The 19038-nt window shown below is 54.0% G+C and overlaps 1 protein-coding gene and 1 long non-coding RNA gene across 2 annotated transcripts in view; both read right to left on the reverse strand.

Moving 5' to 3' along the window:
- LOC122215430 overlaps positions 1–19038 on the reverse strand; it is a 77867-nt gene that overhangs the window by 38919 nt on the left and 19910 nt on the right. The window lies entirely within an intron of this gene.
- CEBPB (CCAAT enhancer binding protein beta) lies at positions 9916–11870 on the reverse strand. Its single transcript, XM_042930681.1, has one exon. It carries the CDS (start codon positions 11463–11465, stop codon positions 10425–10427), a length of 1041 nt encoding a protein of 346 aa, XP_042786615.1. The 5' UTR covers positions 11466–11870; the 3' UTR covers positions 9916–10424.

Here is a 19038-nt window from a genome sequence, read left to right on the forward strand (position 1 = left end):
AATAATGTACTACAACCCATTAAATAAAATAAAAAACCATGAGTCCATACTGATAAAAGTAAACGAACCATTGCAAGTTTGATGAGGAGCAGGATATTTACATAGTTTCAAAGTACCTCCCCTCAAACACTTATTTACTACAAAGGGGAGAAAAGCGACTTCACAGAGGTGAAGTCTGACAGATATCCCTTCAATTGAGTAATCACAGTGAACACCATTAGTCTCATCACAAGGCAAAAAACTGTAACTACGTGAGGTGACAGATGTTAACTAAACTTATTGTGGTGATCGTTTCACAGTATATGCATCTATCAAATCATTACGTTGTCCTTAAAGTCATATGATGTTGTATGTCAATTATATCTCGATAAACAGCGGGGGTCAAGTGAACACCGTCAATAATGGGACAAAGAGAAGGACAGAGCACCCCTTCTGTGATTCACCTGCCAAGGATACAAAACCTGAGTCTAATCACCAGGAAACAGCAAACAAACCCAAAGCGAAGGATGGGCCACAAAATAGCTGGCCTGTCATGCTCAAAAATGTCAAGGTCATGAACATCAAGGAAAGACTGAGGAGCTGTTCTAGATCAAAGGAGACTAAGGAGCCATAGCAACTAAACGCGACACGTGATTCTGAATTGGATCCTCTTACTGGACATGGTTAGGGCAGCTGGCGAAAGTTAAATAGGCCTAGGGCACCTGGGTGGCTCAGTTAAGCGTCAGACTTCGGTTCAGGTCATGATCTCGTGGTTTGTGGGTTCAAGCCCCACATCGGGCTCAGTGCGGACAGCTCGGAGCCTGGAGCCTGCTTCGGATTCTGCGTCTTCCTCTCTCTCTCCCTCTCCCCTGCTCGTGCTCTGTCTCTCCCTGTCTCTCAATAATAAATAAATGTTAAAAAAAAATTTTTTTAAATAAAAAAAAAGCTGAATGGGTCTAAAGAAATGGCTGTGCCATGTTAATGTCCTGATTTTGACGGTTATATTATGCATATAGAAAATGTCCCTGTTTGGGGCGCCTGGGTGGCTCGGTCGGTTAAGCGTCCGACTTCGGCTCAGGTCATGATCTCGCGGTCCATGAGTTCGAGCCCCGCGTCAGGCTCTGTGCTGACAGCTCAGAGCCTGGAGCCTGTTTCGGATTCTGTGTCTCCCTCTCTCTCTGCCCCTCCCCTGTTCATGCTCTGTCTCTCTCTGTCTCAAAAATAAATAAACGTTAAAAAAAAAATTTTAACAAAAACAAGAAAATATCCCTGTTTGTAGGAAATACGTATCAAAGTATTACGGGGGGATAAGACAACAGGTGAGCAATTTATTCTTAAATAATTCGGGGGCAGGGGAGTCTGGGTGGCTCAGTTGGTTAAGCCTCCGACTTCAGCTCAGGTCATGATTTCATGGCTCATGGGTTTGAGCCCCGCATCTGGCTCTGAGCTGACAGCTTGGAGCCTGGAATCCACGTTGGATTCTGTGTCTCCCTCTCTCTCTATCTGCCCCTCCCCCACTTGTGTGCACACTCTGTCTCTCTGTCTCTCTCTCAAAAATAATAAGTAGGGGCACCCGGGTGGCTCAGTCAGTTGAGCATCTGACTTCAGCTCAGGTCATGATCTCACAGCTCATGAGTTCGAGCCCTGCATCAGGCTCTGTGCTGACAGCTCAGAGTTTGGAGCCTGCTTCAGATTCTGTGCCTCCCCCACTGGCGCTGCCCCCCCCTCAAGTAAATAAACATTTAAAACTTAAAAATATATAATAAACATTTTTAAAATAATAATAATCATGGGGGAAATGTTCTTTGTACTGTTTTTGTCACATGTCTATACATTTGAGATCTTTTTTCAAAAAAAAAGTGCTATAGACTACATGTTCGTGTCCTCCAAATTCACATGTTGGAATGACCCAATGTGAGGGTTATTTCACAAATGGATTAGTGCCCTTATAAATGAGGCCCCAGAAGGCTCCCTTACCCCTTCCACCATGTGAAGACACAGCGTCTACGAATCAGAAGGCGGGTCCTCAGCAGACACCAAGTCTATCACCAATTAGTATTGGACTTCTCAGGATTGGCAACTGCAGGAGATAAATTTCTGTTGTGTATAAGCCACTCAGCTTACGGTATTGTGTTAGAGCAGCCCAGACTGAGTAAGACAGAAATTTTTTTAAATAGAATAAGATCTAGGGTTGAATACCATTAACAGGAATTAAAACACTACTCGCATTTCAGATGACTCAGCAAGCATTTCTAGGTCTATGCCCAACTGAAATGTGTAAGCATGCTCACCAAAAAACACGCATTCTAGAACGTTCATCACAGCCCAGTTCTGAAGAGCTAAAAGCTAGAAACAATCTAAATGTCCCTCAGCAATAAAATGGGTCAATATATTGTGTGACACCCATGTAGTAGGATTCTGTTCGGTAACAAAAAGGAACAAATCTTGATACGTAGCACTTGGATGAATGTTACAGTTACAATACTGAGTAGAAAAAAAAAAATCGGCCATAAATGAATGCATAGTGTGTGATTCCTTCTAGACAAAGTGTTGAAACAGGCAAAACTAATCAGGACAATGATTAATTACCTTTAGGTGGTGATGTAGGGGGAGGCGGAGGGGGGCTTATAGCTAGAAGAGGCTCAAGGGGTTTCTGGGGTGCTAGAATGGTCTGTTTCTTGAGGTGGCTGCTGGTTCCAGCCAGGGGTCTGCACAGGGAAAACCCACCAAGCTGGAGGCCGATGTTGTGTGCACTTGCCTGTGTGTACTTCACTGAGAAGAAAGTACATCAAACAAGACGCACGTCTATAAGCACAGATATCAGCCACAGTGGGGGTGGGGGCTATGAGAAGTGGGTGGCGTGGGTGTGGGGAGCTAGAACAAAGGGGGGAACAAAGTGCAAGGCAGGCTTTGCAAGGACTTCCAGCAATGGCATCCTCAGAACGGGCAGCCAGGACGGGCTGATGCTCTGCACCTGAGTTTCAAGACTAAAGGAAGGAAAGGGCCCCCACTATCTGTATGTCCCTCGCCAACCCCCCCAAGAGCGTCAGCGAGGCACGCTTGATGACCAGCCCCGTTTGATGTGCGGACTGACTCGAGTCAGGCGGTCCAGGCAGCCCCAACTTCTGCCCCAGTTCTGATCCCCACCCACCAGTTTCCCTGAGGAGCCTTTCCTCCTCCCTGACTGCCTCTGTCCTCGCCAGGGCTCCAGGGCTAGGGCCTGTGAGGCAGGATCTGGTGACAGCTATAAAAATAAAAGCTCACCCAGCCTGGCTCCCTGGCCTACAGACTCACCCCACAGCGATCCCAGCTGGGCTGGCCCCAGGCCGTCCGGCAAAGGTACCTCCCAGGCCTGGCAGGCTAAGGTCTCGCTGGGGCAGGTGCTGGCAGGGGCAGCACGAGGCAGAGAGGGGTTATTCAGGGTGGTGTGGGGTGTCGGGTCCCAGCATAGTTGCCAACATGCTCTGTGAGGTCTGCAGCGGGGACTGACCCTCTCTATTTCCAAACTGAGGACCTCCCTGGTGGTTTGCAGAGGGAGGGTGGGGACCCAGGATTTGACCTTGCTGGGGTTAGCAGAAGAGAGTCTGTCCAATCCATATAGGTTGATTCCATTTGGGCAAATGCATCAGTTAGAAATAGATTCAGCTACCAGAAACAGGAAGTCAAAATGACAGAGACCTCCATAAGGTGTGTGTGTGTGTGTGTGTGTGAATACACACACACACACACACACACACACACACACACACATGCCAGAGAAAGGCGGGCAAAGACTGGTGTGGTGTGGCTATTGCACTACCATCGAGAGCCCAAGTGCCTCTTCTCTCCCAGGTTTATCACCCTCAGAATGTGGCTTCCAGGCTGCCATGTTCGCCACATGGTTCAAGATGGCCCCTGAAGCTCCAGCCATCATAGCTGAGTTCCGGGCAGAAAGCAGGAAGAAGGTGGAAGAGGGGGGCTGCAAAAGAAGGAGGCAAAAGGAAATGTACCTCATAACTGAATCAGCCCCCTCTAAAGAGTTTTCCTGGAAACCTCACCTACGATTTCTACTTATATTTGTTAGTCATCTCTAGCTGCAAGAGAATCTGGGAAATGTAGTCTCTTCGTAGGGCGCTTGCCCCCCACAATAGAGGGCCCTATTGCTAAGGAAGAAGGAGGGGAGTGAATATCAAATAGATGATGTTAGCTACAATGAAGAGAAAATGCACATGAAGTGAAAATTCTGGAAGGAAAGAACAATTACCACATACAGAGCTCTCTCTCCAATCACCCTACATGAATTTACCCGGCAAATCTTCACAAAACACCACAAAGAACTTTATTATCGTATTACAGATGGGGGAACGGAGGGACACCACGATGCAGCCACTTGCCCCAAATCACACGGCCAGGAAATGGGGGGTCCAGAACTAGAATGCAGGTAAATTCCAGCACCAGAGCTCTTACCCCACCAAAATGGGAACGCTGTTAACGATGATGATGACGGCTAATACTTACCATGTGCTGGCATGGCCCTAAATATGTTGCATGAATTAACTCATTTAATCCTCACAAAAACCTTATGGGACAAGCATTATTAGTTTTCCGTTTTATGAACACAGAAACCGAGGCGCAGAGAGGTAAAGGGACTTGCCCGAGGCCACACAGCAAGTGTCAACGGGGTTTGTTTCTGGGTAATGGAACTATAGGTGCTTTTTATTTCCTTCTTCTATTGATGCTCTGCAATCTTCAACCTTGCCACCAGGCTCGTGCGTTGCTTGGGAAATCAAATAAAAAAGAAAACATCTCTCCTGGGGCCCAGCCTCCTCCTACCCCCTGACACCCCAACACGCCCACCCTGGAGGCCTCAGGGCAGCCTGGTCCCACTTGTCTCTCCAGCCTGGCCCTTCTCCCTCCCTCGTGCCCTCTCCTCTGCAGTCACGGCTTCCCAAGGAACTCTCCCCCTCTTGGCTCCCGGCCTCCACTCCTCCGGTACCCCCTTCCTGGCAGGCCCTTCCCCTCATTCCTGCCTGGTGAACAGCTCCCTGTGGCCCCAGGCCCTGGGTCAGAGGCTTCTCACCCACGAGGTCTCCTGGGCACAGGCAGGCGGCCTCCCTGTGCCCTTTACCTACTGCACTTTGCCTCCTCCTGAGGCTGAGGGCCCTGTTCCTTCCCATCAACAAACTTGTCAAGGGCCTTCCAGGTGCCAGGCCCTGCCAGGGACACCCACTCATTCATCCTCAAAACAGCCTCCCTCAGCCTCACCCTAGCCTCCACAAAGGCTCTGCACAAAGGACCCTGCCACCCCTCTGCTCTCCTCTCCCCATGCCACCCCTGGCGGCCTCTGTACTAGCCATCTCAGTTCCTCACTCTTTCCCTAGCACACAGAGCTTTGTCCTGCCTCAGGGCCTTTGTACGTGCTGCTACTTCTGCCTGGAATGCTGTCTAAACACTCCTCCTCCTGTCACCCTCTACCACTTCCCCCTTCATTTTCTTCAAGGTCTTCAGCATAATCTGAAATTAGCTTGCAGTTTTCCAGCTGTTCAGTCGCCCATTTCCCGTGCCTCAATGTCACTTCTGGGAGCCCAGAGACCATCCAGGGCCCACGGTAGCTGCTCACTTGATCCTGATTGAATATGCAAATGTACACCCAGGCCCAAAGAGACTAAGCATCTTGCCCAAAGTCATCCAGCAAGTAAGGGACAAAGCTCAGAGCATTTTTATTTTTTGGCCGGAGCATTCTACCCCTCAAGGGCTAGAAAATCAAGGTTTGCCCATCTGTACCCGCCCCCCCTCCCCCGCCAGTAGACAGTGACAAGCAGACAAGACACCCAAACTTGGGGCTCAGGCAGATACGGATTTTAATACCCATTCTCCTTTCTGAACAAGTAATGCCCTCTCTCAAAGCCTCAGGTCCCCACTTTGTCAAATGGGACTCCTACCTCTTGGTCTCAGAGGACCAGGAGGGACTCAAACTCTAACAGGTAGGGACCCCGGAAGCTCCAGTCTCCCTAGCCCCACCCCCACCCACCCCCAGCCTCCTTCACGCACCTGCCTGCACATGCCCAATAAGAGGCTGAAAACCTCCAAGGAGGCACAGACAGACAGGCGGCTGGGGCTGCTGGGACTCCATCCGGGCTCACCCAGCAGGTCCGCCAGACCGGGAAAAGCTGGGGGAAGGGGAGCAGGACAGGAAAACAGAGCAAATAGGAAATCTGGGGTATGGGCAGAGGCAGGTAGAGAAGGCTTCCCAGGTTCAAATGGAAGGCATGAATTCAAATCTCACACAAGTCACTCATCAGCCGTTGGGCCAGTGACTTCGCCTCTCTGTGCCTCGGTTTCCCCAACTGGGGAAGGGGGATGATACATGGCACTCAAGTCATTGGGTCACTGTGAGGATAAAGGGCACGTGAAAAAAAAAACGATGGCACCCAGCACAGCACACGTGCCCCATAAACCAAGGCCCTTCCCCTCACACCTCACCTGGCTCAGGTGTCTGCTCGGATGCTGCCTCCTAGGAGAGGCTTTCCTAGACCTCTCAGCCCCTCCCTGCCCCACTTTCCTTCCTTCAGAGCCCTTGTCCCCACCTGTCATTATCTTGCTCTAGTTACGGGAACTTAGTGTCTGCCTCTCCCCATAAATTGTCACTGCCAGCTTGGTCACCACACGTCCCCAGCACACAGCATAGGGCCTGGCACACAGCAGGTGCTCAATAAATGCTTGCCGAAGAAATGAGAAAAGTAACTGGACAAATAAATGTCTCAGGCACACGGACAAAACAGTCCCAGGGAGGCCTAGATGGGACCCTGGGGGAGAAGGACACATTCTTTAGGTGTTTCCATGGGGAAGCGTCCCTTCTCTTTCCTACCCCAACTCCCACCATTCTTAGCTGTGCCACCTCGGATAGGCCTCTTCCCCTCTCTGAGCCTGTCTGCTTGGCGGGAAAATGCCCATAACCAAAGCCGCGGCCTCAAAGAGGCTGATCCCCGGCGGTGTCTCCCGCCTTCACCCTGGACACCCACTTTTCTCCTTGGTGAAATCACCAGGCCGTGAGACAGCTGCCCAAGATTATGAGGTAGGACTGTGTTTTGTCAACTCTCCTGTCCTGAGCAAACACTGGGGTTCCCAGCTGGCCTCAGTGGTCAGCCCCATTAAATGGGTCTGTGGTTAACATGACCGGCCTCCTCGGGCAGACAGAGGGATCCTTGCTGGTCCATAGGAGCCCGGGCCTTGGAGTGGTGCTTTACACATTGTAATCCCTGAACTCACACCCGCTGTTACTGTACCTCAAGACTCCTCTCTGGCCTCCTGGGTGCCACACACCCCCCCCACCAGTGCCCCCTCCCCCAACCTACTCTGTTTCCTGACTTGCGGATGGCCTCCTCCCTCCTCCCTGCAAGCCTTTAGCCTTCCTAGCCTAGATCCACGGGGTGAGTGTCCCCCCACCTAAGAAGTCTCCCGGTCTTTTGGGCACAGGTCTGTCCACAGTGCTCCCACACCAGGCCACCCAGGCCACCAGCAGAGCCCTCAACCCATTAACTTTTCCCCAACCTTCTTCAGGGGCAGTCAGATGGGCTCGGGGTCAAACCCCCTTTCTTTCGCTTCCAAATTGTGAAACTGTGTGCAAGTCACTTAATTCCAGCATGTGGGGTACCTGAACTTGGGACTGGGCAAGGAGTCATCCAGGCAGGGCCCAGCATTGGGGGCAGGCGCTGGGATTACAAAACAGGCTCTTGACCCCAGGCTTTTCTGCAGAGACTTGAGGGTCAAAACCTAACTTTGGAACTGGCTTCGCCCCGTTCCACCTTAAGCACTAACCCCACTTCTGTGGGCCTCAGTTTACTTTTATAAAATGGGCATAACAGCTTCCATGGAGTGCTCATGTAGATTAAATCCGGATGGGAGTATGTAAAGGTCTGTGCTCAGTGCTGGCTCCAAGACGGCGCTCAGGAAAGGGGAGCTTGGGGGATCACTGTGTGGCTAAGCTGCTCCCCTCTCACCTCCTCTGGGTGAGCAGCGGCCACCAGCCAACTCTCAGTGACAAAGAGGAGAGCAGGGATTGGGAAAATTCCTTCTTAAATCGTGACCTCCTCACCCACAGAAGGACTGAGCCACCTCCTTCCCTGGAGTCCAGCCCCCAGCCTTCACCCTTTAGCGGATAAATCTCAAAGGCAGCTGAACCAATGTGCTGTTGCTGGTACCTGACTGACTGCGAGGCTCCAGGGTCCCAACCAGCCATCTACCCACCCAGGACACCCAGGACAGGGAGACCTGCTAGGGGGTGGGGGGTGGGGGGAACTGATGGAGGCCCGGGACCAAAGTGAGATTATCTGTGCCCAGTGCCCCATACGGCCCTACTGCCAAAAACAGAAGAGGCCGGGATGGGGTAGCCTGCCTTGACCCTCAGCTCCATGATGGTGGGAGCTGCTTGCCTCTGTCCCCCATCCCCAGGGTTCCCAGTGAGAAAGCACATCCAGGCCCCCAGAGGAAAAGGGAGGGGAAAAAGCATTTCCTCTTCTAAAACCGCCATACCAGCAGCTGCTCCCAGGCTGCCCCAGGCCCTTGGCAAACTAATCTATGAAGCTCCATTCTACCCCACCACTGAATTCCTAGCAGACGGGGTCCCCAAACCACTTTCTTACCCATAGGGATGAGACAAGAGGCTGCCCCACGGCTCTAAAAACAGGCTTTGTAGCAGTACCCACCTGTGCAAAGGTTGTTGGGAGGTTTACATGACGTGGGTCAGGTCCAGGATTTACTGGACACCCGACCCCTGGCAGGCATTCGCCACACTCTCGCTGTGCTGAAGACTGGCTGCCAAATGCCAGGAACCTCCCAGCAAAAAATAATAACGAGAGCAAACGCTTATATAACACCTCCTGCGTGCCAGGCACTGCGGGACGCTGAATGTGAATCCACACCAACCCCTCCGTGTCCAGCCTCGGCTCTCAGGAACGCTGTCCAGGGCTGGAAGGGCCATGGGGGTGCAGTGCAGAGGGGTGGGAGGATGGCAGGGGGCAGGGAAGCAGAAGCCTTGCCAGGGGTCCCTTAGGTCTCTGGAAATCAGGGACGGCGGTCCCAGGTTCAAACCGGGCGAGGCCACCGCGAGCAAGCAGGTGAAGCGGGGCCGTGGCATCCACAGCTGGGCAGAGGACAAGCGGTAGACCCCCCCACCCCGAGGAAGGGGAATGGAAACGTGGGAACCCTTCCCCCACCTTCCTCCACCTGGCCCAGCTTCTCCCCTCCGGCTGGCCAGGGACACACAAACACAAGCTCGCCCACACACCCAGGCTCCTCTTAAAATAAATATATACACATGCAAAGTATTTTTTAAACAGCCCGCCCATCTACACTTAGCGAAAGAATCTGCCCCAACTTGGGCTTAGCAGGACCAAGATCTGTACCCCCCTCCTCCTATGTAATCTGGCCTGCTGGCCTGCTGGCCTGATGCCCCAAACACTGTGCAGAGGTCACAGACCTGCAGGGCCTCTAAACCCAAGCCTGGCACTCAGGACCAGCCAGAGGCCCTAGCCGTCTCCCCAAGGAGGGTTCCCAGTCACTCCTCCCCAGCACCCAGGGGCGCTGAGTCACCCTGAAAGCCTGACCCAGCACTCTGCCTCCCCCACCATCTCCAAGCACAGACCCTGAAGGTTGTAGCAAAGGAGGAAAAAAACAAACAAACAAACAGCTGTAACACCCCCACCCAACCACCATAGAAGCCAAAAATAACAGCAGCCCCCCAACACACAAGCCCCCACACCAGGAAAGCAAATATAATATCATATACACCAAAAATAAAGAAAAAATCAAAAGCCAACTACTGCCCCCAAAAGGCTTTTAACCATTCTCCAAAAAAAAAAAAGTTTATTAAAAGTGTTCTTAATGCTTGAAACGGAAAAGATTCCCAAATATACAGACTCCTCTTTTCTCATAGAAATAGATTATTTTTTATAATACAAAAAAAAAAAAAAAAAAAAAAGACCAAAAAACAACAACAACAACACAACATCAACAACCCCGTAGGAACATCTTTAAGCGATTACTCAGGGCCCGGCTGACAGTTACACGTGGGTTGCGTCAGTCCCGTGTACACACGCGTTCAGCCATGTTTAAACCGATTGCATCAACTTCGAAACCGGCCCGCCCGCCGGCGCCTGGAGAGGAGGCAGAGGGAGAGGCAGAGAGTTTATCATTCATCTGTACACATAGACATTTCTTCTTTAAATAACACCACGGGCGGGCGCCCCATCTGCATGTGCGGTTGGTTTGGACAAAAATATATATATATAATAAAATATTAAAATTACCGACGAGCTCCCCGCGCTGCCAAGTGCCCCAGTGCCAAAGTTTTGCCGGCGCCACCAGGGGCGGGGGCGGGAGCGCGGGCGCTTCCCGGAGTCTCGGCGGCCGCGGCGCGCCCAGCAGCGCGGAGGCCGGCCGGCAGGGGGCCGCGCGCGGGGGCCGCGCTAGCAGTGGCCGGAGGAGGCGAGCAGAGGCTCGGGCAGCTGCTTGAACAAGTTCCGCAGGGTGCTGAGCTCGCGCGACAGCTGTTCCACCTTCTTCTGAAGCCGCTCGTTCTCGGCCGTGAGCTCCAGGACCTTGTGCTGCGTCTCCAGGTTGCGCATCTTGGCCTTGTCGCGGCTCTTGCGCACCGCGATGTTGTTGCGCTCGCGCCGGATCTTGTACTCGTCGCTGTGCTTGTCCACGGTCTTCTTGGCCTTGCTCTTGACCTGCGAGGGCGCCGGCGCCGCCCCCGCATAGCAGGCGGCCGGGGGCGCCTTGGCGTCGGCGGGGCTCGGCGTGCCGGGCGGGCTGGACGAAGAGGACGTGGACAGGCTCCCGCTGCTGCCGCTCGGCACCGCCTGGTAGCCGAGGTAGGCGCGCAGCGCGTACGGGAAGCCAGCCGCCATGCCTGCGGTACCTCCGCCCGGCGCTCCGGCCTCCTCCTTCCGCTTGCAGTCCGCGGGCTCGAAGCCCGGCTCCGCCTTGAGCTCGGCGGGCTGCGGTGGCGGCGGCGGGGGCGGCGGGTGCAGGGGCGCGAAGCAGCCGGGGTGCAGCGCGCCCTTGGCGGCCCCCAGGCGCCCCAGGCTCACGTAGCCGTACTCGGACGCCTTCTTGCAGTTCTTGCCCCCGTAGTCGTCGGAGAAGAGGTCGGAGAGGAAGTCGTGGTGCTGCCCGGAGGAGGCGGGCGCGGGGGCGGGCGCGGGCGGAGCCGCCTCGAAGGTGTCCGTGGCTGTGGCCGGCGCCGGGGCCTGCGGCGCGCCCAGCGGCTCCAGGTACGGACTGAAGTCGATGGCGCGCTCGTGGTCGCCGATGCTACCCAGCTCGCCGGCGGGGGGGCGCGGCCCGGGTCTGGCCGCGGGGGGCGCCGCGGGGGCCGCCTTGCCGCCGTACGCAGCAGCCAAGCAGTCCGCCTCGTAGTAGAAGTTGGCCACTTCCATGGATTTAAAGGCAGGCGGCGGCGGCAGGGGCAGACATGCTGGGTCCCAGGCCACCAGGCGTTGCATGAACGCGGGTGCCCGGGGAGGGGGCCTGGGGCTGCCCGCTCCGGCCGGCCCGCAGGTGGCGCGGCCTCCCGGCTCCGAACTGTCGCCGCTGTGTCGCTGCTGCTGCTGCTGCTGCCGCCGCCGCCGGGGTGGCCGCTACTAGTGCGGGGGCTGGCAGCTGGACCCTCGCGTGGGTCCTGTTCCCGGTCCCGTGCGCGGCTCTGACTCGCTAAAGTTTCTCCTGAGCCCGGTTATTTATAAGGCGGCCCATGGCAACGGCTGCGTCACGCTGGCAGCCGCCCCGGCCCCTCCCGCCGCCGCCGGGACGCGGTGTAGCTGCCCGAGACCCCCGGGAGGGCGCCGGCGGGGCACGACGGCCAGACCCAAGACCAGGAGTGCGCCCTCCGGGGTCCACCGGATCGGTGGGGGGGCGGCCTTACGCCCCCTGCCCACCCCCACCCGGAGGCCCCGGGATTGGGAGCGAGAAGGGGAGGCGCGACCCCGCCCCCGGACCGCCCCCTCCGGGCTGGAGGCTGTACTGGAAGCGGGGGGGGGATGGGGGGGGGAATCCGGGGAGGGGGCAACGCGCTCGCCTTCCCCCACCCAAAACACGGCCGCCGCCCGCCCCCTGCTGGAAGAGGCGGTGGCTTCAGGATCCGCGGCGCCCAGCCGGAACGCCTCAGAGGGGGCGCTCCCCAGGCCGGATCCTGGAGACCCCAACCCCCGGCTCTGGCTCCTGAGGAGGTGACCCATCTCCACCTCGGGTGCGGCCCCGCCCTAAACTTGCCCCCATCCATGGCTCTTGGAAGGAGGGGATTCCACGCTGGTGGAGACAAGCCTCCTAAAGCCACCTCCAATACAAGGACCCTGGTCGGGGGAATGAGGGTCAGTTCTGCGGAGCACTCCACTGGGGCCTCTGCCGCGGTGGCCGCGCCCCTCCCCTAGCCCCGCCCACTGGACCTGCCGCCCCGTTAGAAGGCACCTGGGTCTTCTCTGGCCCCACCTGACCCTGACATGGGCCCAGGGAAGTGGAAGGGGGCAGGGGTGCTAGACTCTAACACACTTATGTGACCTTGGGCAAGTCACTTCACTTCAAGCTCCATCCATGAAGGTGTCGTTACAGTTATTATTATTAGTTGTATTGCTGTCTCCACCAGTCTCCCAAACATAAGGCTTACTTTCGAAGTCCACTCTGGGAGGCGCATGAGAAATAAGCCGCCCCCCTCCCAGGGTGCAAAGAAGGCAGAGGGGCCGGCATAGTACACCCAAGGTCACATGGCCTCATGTCCCCCACTAGTCTCAAAAATTTTGTCAGGGTGCCCTAAGACCTCTTTGCCAACCTGAGGCCAAAAAACATATTTCTGAGGCTGGGGGAGGTGGTTGGGGACGGAGGAGGTGTCAGGCCAAACCCCACGGGGAGCCACGGAGAGGGAAGGGACTTCCCCTATTGTCACCAAGTCCCTACTTTGTATTGAGGGTGGGCCTGGACCCGGGGTTCATTTTTCTCACCCTGGCATGAGGACGCTTTTGCTACTCCTGGTGCACAGATGGGAAAACAGGCCATGGCCCATCCTGGATTTGAACAGTGGGCGGAGTGGGCTCAAGGGGCCCCTTGCCCTCTCCAGCCCCATTCCTAGGCCACTTGGGCGGCTCCTTGGGCTTACCCCTCTGCCACTCCTGGCCCAGGCCGCTCGGGCCACAGCTCCCAGCTTGCCTGGGGATAACCCCCGGCCCACTGACCCCAGCCCTGGCCCTGGCGGGGAAGGCAGGCGTTGCTCAACCTTCAGTGTTATCTGCTGAGCTGGGGTGACCTCCGCCCCAGAGAGCTGCAGAAATGACATCTCCAAGTGCCCTTGGGGGATGGGGGGCAGGGAAGAACAGGATGAAACACTGACCGGGCCTGCTGGCTTTCTGGGCCTTCCCAGCAGCCTCTGGGCCAGGGAGGGATCGAGGCCCCAGGGCCACTCAGTCAGGCCTTCCAAGCTGCAAAGTGGGATGCTCACACCACCTCCAAGAGGCCCTCCTGGCCCTGCCTGCTAGTGAATTGCCTTCCCAGCCTATCACCAGCTACCATTAACTACCCTCGGTGTCTAGTCCACCTCAGTCTCCCCTCTCCCCAGAAGACTGCCCACTCCATGAGGGCTGGCCCTTGAATACTGGAACTCCTGAGCCCAGCATGATCAAAATCTACCAGTGGTGAATGCATTTGCCCTTCCCACTGGACCAAGAACACTGTTCCCCTAGCTCTGCCCAAGTCAATTCCTCAGGGCTCAGCCCAAAGGTTACCTCCAAGAAGTCCTCCCTAACCTCCCCATCAAAAGTCCCAAGCCCCCAGTCACTTCTTTTGCATCCCCCATATTCTCATTATAGTCAAAATGATCTCTTCTATGCAGCTGGGTTTCTGTCCCCACTGCCCCCTCCCCATGTCATCCCAACCAGGGTAGGGAATTGTGTTTCATTCACTGCTGGGCCCCCAGTGCCTAGAACAGTGCCTGACACACAGAAGATGCTCAATGAATGGAGGAAGCTGAGAAAGTGAGGTCACCCATTAGCTGGGCTATGTAACCTTAGGCAAGATGGCTTCCCTCTCTGAGCCTCAGCTCATCTCTGAGCCCACTTAGTTGCAGTGGGACCCGGGGTGGGGGGGGGGGGGTGGTCTGAAGCTAATTAGAGGATTTCCTATGTGTCTTCGAGCCAATTTTGCACTCTCTCTGGACCACATTTATAGCTCTCTGCATGTAATAACTCATTTAATCCTGTTGATAATTTGTAGGAAGCAGATCCTTTTATTATCATCTTCAGTTTGCAAATGAGGAAACTGAGGCCAGGGTCACATCTAAGGGGTGGGAAGGACTAAAGTCTTTCCAGGCTCACCTTCCCCCTTGGGTTCGTCATAAATCATGACAGGTCTGGTGATGTGAACGCCACTTTCCGAATGGGAAAACTGAGACCCAGAGAAGGGTGCCTTTTGCTTCCTGTGCTTCCCTGCCCCAGATTCCCCACTCCCGTCTGACGGCGAAACGAGTGGCAGTGTCCATCCCAGAGCCACTTCAGGTGTGTGCATGGAGGCTGCATGCTCGGGTGACGTGAGTCCTTGTTTTTACAAGCCTCATTGCTCAACAGGCCCTGCTGGCTGCTGCAGGGACTCTCAGCCTTCCCTCCAAGGAAGGGCTGATGGGCACAGAACTACTATGGCCCAGAGGCCAGGAGCACACACAGTGGCACTGTGGCAGGGAGAGCCCAGGAGCCAGGTTCCGGCCAACGCCACCCACACTACCCTTTCTCCAGTTTACCGGCCCACCTAGATGTTTGCAGAAACCTGGGGTGGGGAAGGGTCTCAAACTGGCAGCAAAGAGCCAAAGGCAACCCACAGATGCGTTCAGTTTGACCCCCCGGCGTTCTGGCTTCGTTTGTTTGCTTCTTTTAATGACTCTATTGCCAACATTTAGAAACCAGGAGACCTCACATCAAAATTCCAATTTCCAGCTTCTCTTTTAAAACCAGAATCTGTGGGCTGGGCCTCTGTGTGGCTGCAAGTGTTGGGCAGGAGCCAGGCGGGGGCCGTGGAGGAACAGGATCTTTCCTCCCCGGGTACACACCCTCCTCTGCCCCCAAACTGCTTTCGAAATCCCTTCCCCCAGCCTGCAGCTTTTCCTCAGCCCCATTTTCAGGAGGAGAAAACCGAGGCAACTCGCCCAAAGGGAGTCCCAGGCTCGCCCCTTTGAGAGAGCACGAAGGCAGGTGTGTGCAGAGGGTAGAGATCAGCCAGCAGGCAGAAACATAAGGCTGAAAGAGGGACCATCAGAGATGGTCCATGGAGCCGGTCTCTGGTGGATCTGGAGTGGGGGCCTGGGGGGGGGGGCTCAGGTTCCTGTTCTGTGCCCTCCTGGCCATGACACGGGTGTGTCCTCTCAGCCCCAGTCCCAGGCCTGCACCATGGGGTAATAATATCCCCCCTGTCCTGGGCGTGCTGGGCCAGCAGCTCCCCCTCCTACTAGCCCACCATGACACATGCGAGTGCATCAGCCCTCCCCCGGCCCCCCAGAGGGCCTGACCCTGGTAAGCCACGGAAACTTCACACGCGGTGATCCCCACCCACACCACAGTGAACTGGTAAAACAGCCAAACTTAAAAGCCAGATTCCGGATTCCAGCGTCCGAGATTTTCTCCACTATGCCTCCTCTTGGAAGCTTCACTTTCCCCATCTCCCAAATGGGACCCAAGTTAGATCCCTGAAGACTTCAAAGCCAAATATCCTGGGATCCAGAGCTTTTGGAGTCCCGGGAGGCGCTCAGGCCTGGCTCGGGAAACTTGCCTGTGCACATGCTGCCACCACGTGGCAGGCTCTGGGGATGCAGGAGTGGTTTATGTGAATCCTCTTGTTTTGGGATCCAGAAGTGGGCACTACGGATATGATAGGTACTCACAGGACACGGGAAGGCTACTGAAAGAAATAAAAATGTCCCACGAACCAATGTCTACCTACAAAAGGTGCTCACTTTCACTTGATTTTCATCCAAACAATTTTTGGCACCGACTGTGGTTCAGGCCCTAGAAACATTCATGAACAAGACAGAGTGATTCCTGTTTTCATGGAGTTAACATTCCCCTTGGAAGATAACAAGATAAATGAGTAAAGCATACAGTGTGCTAGATCCTGGTAAGCACCCTGGAGAAAAATACAACAGAGGAGGGGAATGAGGAGAGCTGGGGAGTTTGGGTTTTAACTTTTTTTTTTTAATTTTAGATTTTTTTTTAATATTTATTTATTTTGAAGGGGGGGAGGGGCAGAGGGAGAGAGAGTCCCAAGCAGCCTCCATGCTGTCAGTGCAGAGCCCAACACAGTGCTTGATCTCACCAACCGCAAGATCGTGGCCCAAACTGAAATCCAGAGTTGGACGCTCACCTGAGTGAGCCACCCCAGTGCCCCTGGATTTTCACTGTAGGTTAGAGTGGGCGGGGGGGGGGACACGCAGAGATGACACCTGATCAAAAACACGAATGCAGATAGCTGTGGAGACACCGGACCAGGCAAGGGGAACAGTAAGGCATATGTTACCGTAGGAGCATGCCCAGCCCATGGGGTTGCTGTGGGTACAGCAGACGGACAATAGCAGGAAATTACCTCGGAAACAGTGGGGACCATTTCACGCGGGGCTTTATGGGGCACTGAATACACGCTGGCTTTTACTCCAGGTCAGTGAGAGCCATGTAGAGTTCTGAGCAGAAGAGGGACAGGATCTGACTTTGGGGCTAACGGAATCCCTCTGGCTACAAGCGGGGGATGGACAGTTTAGCAGTGAAGGCAGAAGCGGGGAGCCCAGTGAGAAGCCGGCAGTTGATGGTAGACGCCACCAGGGTGGGGGCTGTGGACGTGGTGAGAAGGGGACAGATTCCGAATCTGTTCTGAGATAGAACATTCAGGGGACATCTGGGTGGATCGGTCGGTTGAGCATCGTATTTCAGCTCAGGTCATGATCTCACGGTTCATGAGTTCAAGCCCCACATCAGGCTCGCTGCTGTCAGAGCACAGCCTGCTTCGGATCCTCTGTCCCCCCCCACCCCCCACCATCTCTCACTGCTCCTCCCCTACTCGCACTCTCGCTCTCTCTCAAAAATAAATAAACATTAAAAACAAATTTTTAAAAAGAAAGTAGCACCTTCAAGATTTGCTGATAGATCCAATTATAAAACAGCCACACTCCATATGGACCACTCCATAGCCTTTTAAAGGGATAAAGCGTATGATGCCCACAGCACTGCCAACCAAAAGAAAGAAGTAGATGAATCGGACAATGTCCAAACTAGAAGCTTCCATGCAGCCCAGGACAAAATCACGAGAATGGCAAGTCAGCCCAAGCAATGGGAGAAAATATTTGCAAACCATGTAGCTGACAGGTGAACATCCAGAATACACAAGGAATGCATTCCAGCCCCCGCAGCCACCTTCAACTCAACAACAGAAAAACAACCCAATTAAAAGTGGGGAAAGGACTTGAAATAGACATACCTCCCAAGAAGAAACATGAATGGCTAACAAGAACATGAAAAGATGCTCAACATCCCTCACCATTAGGAAGACGCAAATCAACACCACAAGAGAACGCCTCGTGGCCAGTTGCACGGCTACTGTCAAGAAAAACAGAAATAACAAGTGTTGGTGAAGGTGTGGAAAAATTGTACTGTTGGTGGGAATGTCAAATGGCACAGCCACTGTTGGAGAGCATGGTGGGTTCCCCAAAAAATGAAAAACAGAGCTACTGTATGATCCAGGACTCCCATGTCTAGCACTATTAGGTACGTACCCGAAAGAAGTGAAAGCAAGGTTCTGATGATATATTTGCACACCCATGTTCATACCAGCATTTTTCACAACCGCCAAAGGGTGGAAGCCATCCCAGTATCCATCGATGTGCAAATGGACAAACAAAACGTGGTCTATACGTACAACAATTATTTAGCCTGTAAAGGGAAGGAAAGTCTGGGGCGCCTGGGTGGCTCAGTGGGTTGAGCGTCCGACTTCGGCTCAGGTCACGATCTCGCAGTCTGTGAGTTCGAGCCCCGCGTCGGGCTCTGGGCTGACGGCTCAGAGCCTGGAGCCTGCTTCAGATTCTGTGTCTCCCTCTCTCTCTGCCCCTCCCCTGCTCATGCTCTGTCTCTCAATAATAAAAAAAATAAACGTAAAAAAAAAATTTAAAGGGAAGGAAAGTCTGATATGCTACAACGTGGGTGAACCTTGAGGACGTTATGCTAAGTGAAATAAACCAGTCACAAAAGGACAAATACTGGATGATTCCACTTAGAGAAGGTCCGTAGGGCAGTCAAAGTCATAGAGACGGAAAGTGGAGTGGTGACTGCCAGGGCCTGGGGGAGAGAGGGGTGAGATGTTGTTTAATGGGGTCAGAGTTTCAGTCTAAGATGATGAAAAGCTACTGGGAGCACCTGGGGGCTCAGTTGGTTAAGCATCCGACTCCGTTTCGGCTCAGGTCATGATCTCACAGCTTGTGAGTTCGAGCCCAAATGCGGAGCCTGCTTGGGATTCTCTGTCTCTTCCTCTCTCTCTGCCCCTCCCCCGCTCGTGCTCTCTCTGAATAAATAAACAAACAAACCTTAAAAAAAGAAAAAGAAGAGCTTCTGGAGATGGATGGTATTGATGGCTGTCCCATGATATGAATATACTTAGTGGCCCTGAACTGTACCCTGAAAAATAATTAAGATGGGAGCACTGGGTGTTGTATGGAAACCAATTTGCCAATAAATTTCACATAAAAAATAATTGAGATGGGAAAAAATAAGATGGTAAATTTTATGTTATCTGAATTTTACCACAATTTTTTTTTTAAGAAAAGGACAAGGTAACCCTTCATATGTCAACACGGAAAGGTGCCCAGGGGCACTCTGAGGTGGAAGGAGGATGTGCAGGGCAGGATCCCGGTAGGGTTGTGTGTGTCTTGAAAACATTTGCCACTAGCTAAAACTTTTTTAAATTACACATAGTGTAGATGGTGTGGGAAAACAAACCTTCTTACACATTTTTAGTGGCTGTGCAAAGTGGTAGAACCTCTCGTTGTAATTTGGTCCAGAAATGTCCTTG

The sequence above is a fragment of the Panthera leo genome, chromosome A3 (assembly GCF_018350215.1).
Source record: "Panthera leo isolate Ple1 chromosome A3, P.leo_Ple1_pat1.1, whole genome shotgun sequence".
Lineage (NCBI taxonomy): Eukaryota > Metazoa > Chordata > Mammalia > Carnivora > Felidae > Panthera > Panthera leo.